Raw genomic sequence first — 1,156 nt, 5'->3', positions numbered from 1 at the left:
CGGGGGGGGGGGGGGGGGGGAGCGGGGAGACGGGCAGGGCTGGCAGACCTCCACTGCATTCATCATACACAATACATATTCATTATTTGCACATATCTGCTACCTTGCAGTAAGAGCTGATTAGATGCTAAGCTCTTTAGCTACAATATGGGGCACTGAACCCTCACAAAGAGGGAGCAGAGTTCTTTAGTTTATTCTCACTTTGTGAAGGAGAAACTGACACCCAGAGAGGACATAACTCCTCCAAGTCAGGAATGATGGGCGTTGAGTTCACACTGGCTCTCGGGCCCCCAAGTCATGCTCCGATGCAGTTGGTTATACTGCCTCAGGCTGCTGGGCAGACAGGAGGGGAAGGGCACCTTCAGAGGGAACAGAATGTGCGGAGTGTGGAGGTTTGAAGAATGTGGTGAGTTCGGGGGAAGTGGCAGATCCATTTGGCTGGGGCAGAAAATGCAGAAAAACAAAGCTAGAGGGTAGGCCAGGTGGGGCTGAGGAGCTGGGACTGTCTCCTGGGGGCCCAGGGAGTCATGGGGGGCTGTGAACCGGGGAAGGTCAAGGGAAGCCCTGGGTGTGGAAAGACCCCTCTGGGGAGATATGAGGGACAGGCTGGGGTGAGGGTACAGGAGGGAGAGAACGAGAGCTAGAGGGGCCCAGGGCTGGGCATGGGGGCAGGGCGGAGGGGGGACAGGGAGGAGGGAACCCATTGATCATCGGGGAGGGTAAATGGCTTTGGGATTCTCAGGATGAGAGGTCAGAGGTCAGGGGCATGGAAGGTAGATGTCCCAGGTCAAGGATCTGAATCCGCAGGTCCCAGAGTTATAGAGGCCGTGGATGCCACAATGAGAAGCCAGAAATCCGGGATCGGTGGTTTCAGGGTAATGGGGTCTTAGGAGTAGACCCTGGTCATGCATCAGGGGTCAAAGGTCAGAGATTCTAGTTAATGGGCTAAAGGTTCTCACTAGTAGGGGTCAAAAAGGTCGGGGTCACGGTGTAGGTGAGCAGCAGAGGTCGGGGTCTCCCGCATACCAGGCGCGTAGTAGCCATAGGTGGCATTGCGCAGCTCCTCCCAACCCACACGCCCGTCGCCGTCCGTGTCGTACGTGTGCCAGGCCGCGCTCACCGAGTCCCGTATGTGCCGCTGCTGCGTGTGTGCGAT

The 1,156-nt window shown here is 57.2% G+C and overlaps 1 protein-coding gene across 1 annotated transcript in view; it reads right to left on the bottom strand.

Moving 5' to 3' along the window:
- RCN3 (reticulocalbin 3, EF-hand calcium binding domain) overlaps window positions 1-1,156 on the bottom strand; it is a 14,196-nt gene that overhangs the window by 9,718 nt on the left and 3,322 nt on the right. Inside the window, exon 4 of the mRNA XM_005879614.1 lies at window positions 1,027-1,150. Coding sequence (XP_005879676.1) covers window positions 1,027-1,150 — 124 coding nt within the window. The remainder of the gene's footprint in view (window positions 1-1,026; window positions 1,151-1,156) is intronic.

This window comes from Myotis brandtii, unplaced genomic scaffold, assembly GCF_000412655.1.
Source record: "Myotis brandtii unplaced genomic scaffold, ASM41265v1 scaffold601, whole genome shotgun sequence".
In the NCBI taxonomy this organism is placed as follows: Eukaryota; Metazoa; Chordata; class Mammalia; order Chiroptera; family Vespertilionidae; genus Myotis; species Myotis brandtii.
Note: the sequence above shows the minus strand (reverse complement) of the source record. Positions and strands in the feature narration are given on the sequence as shown.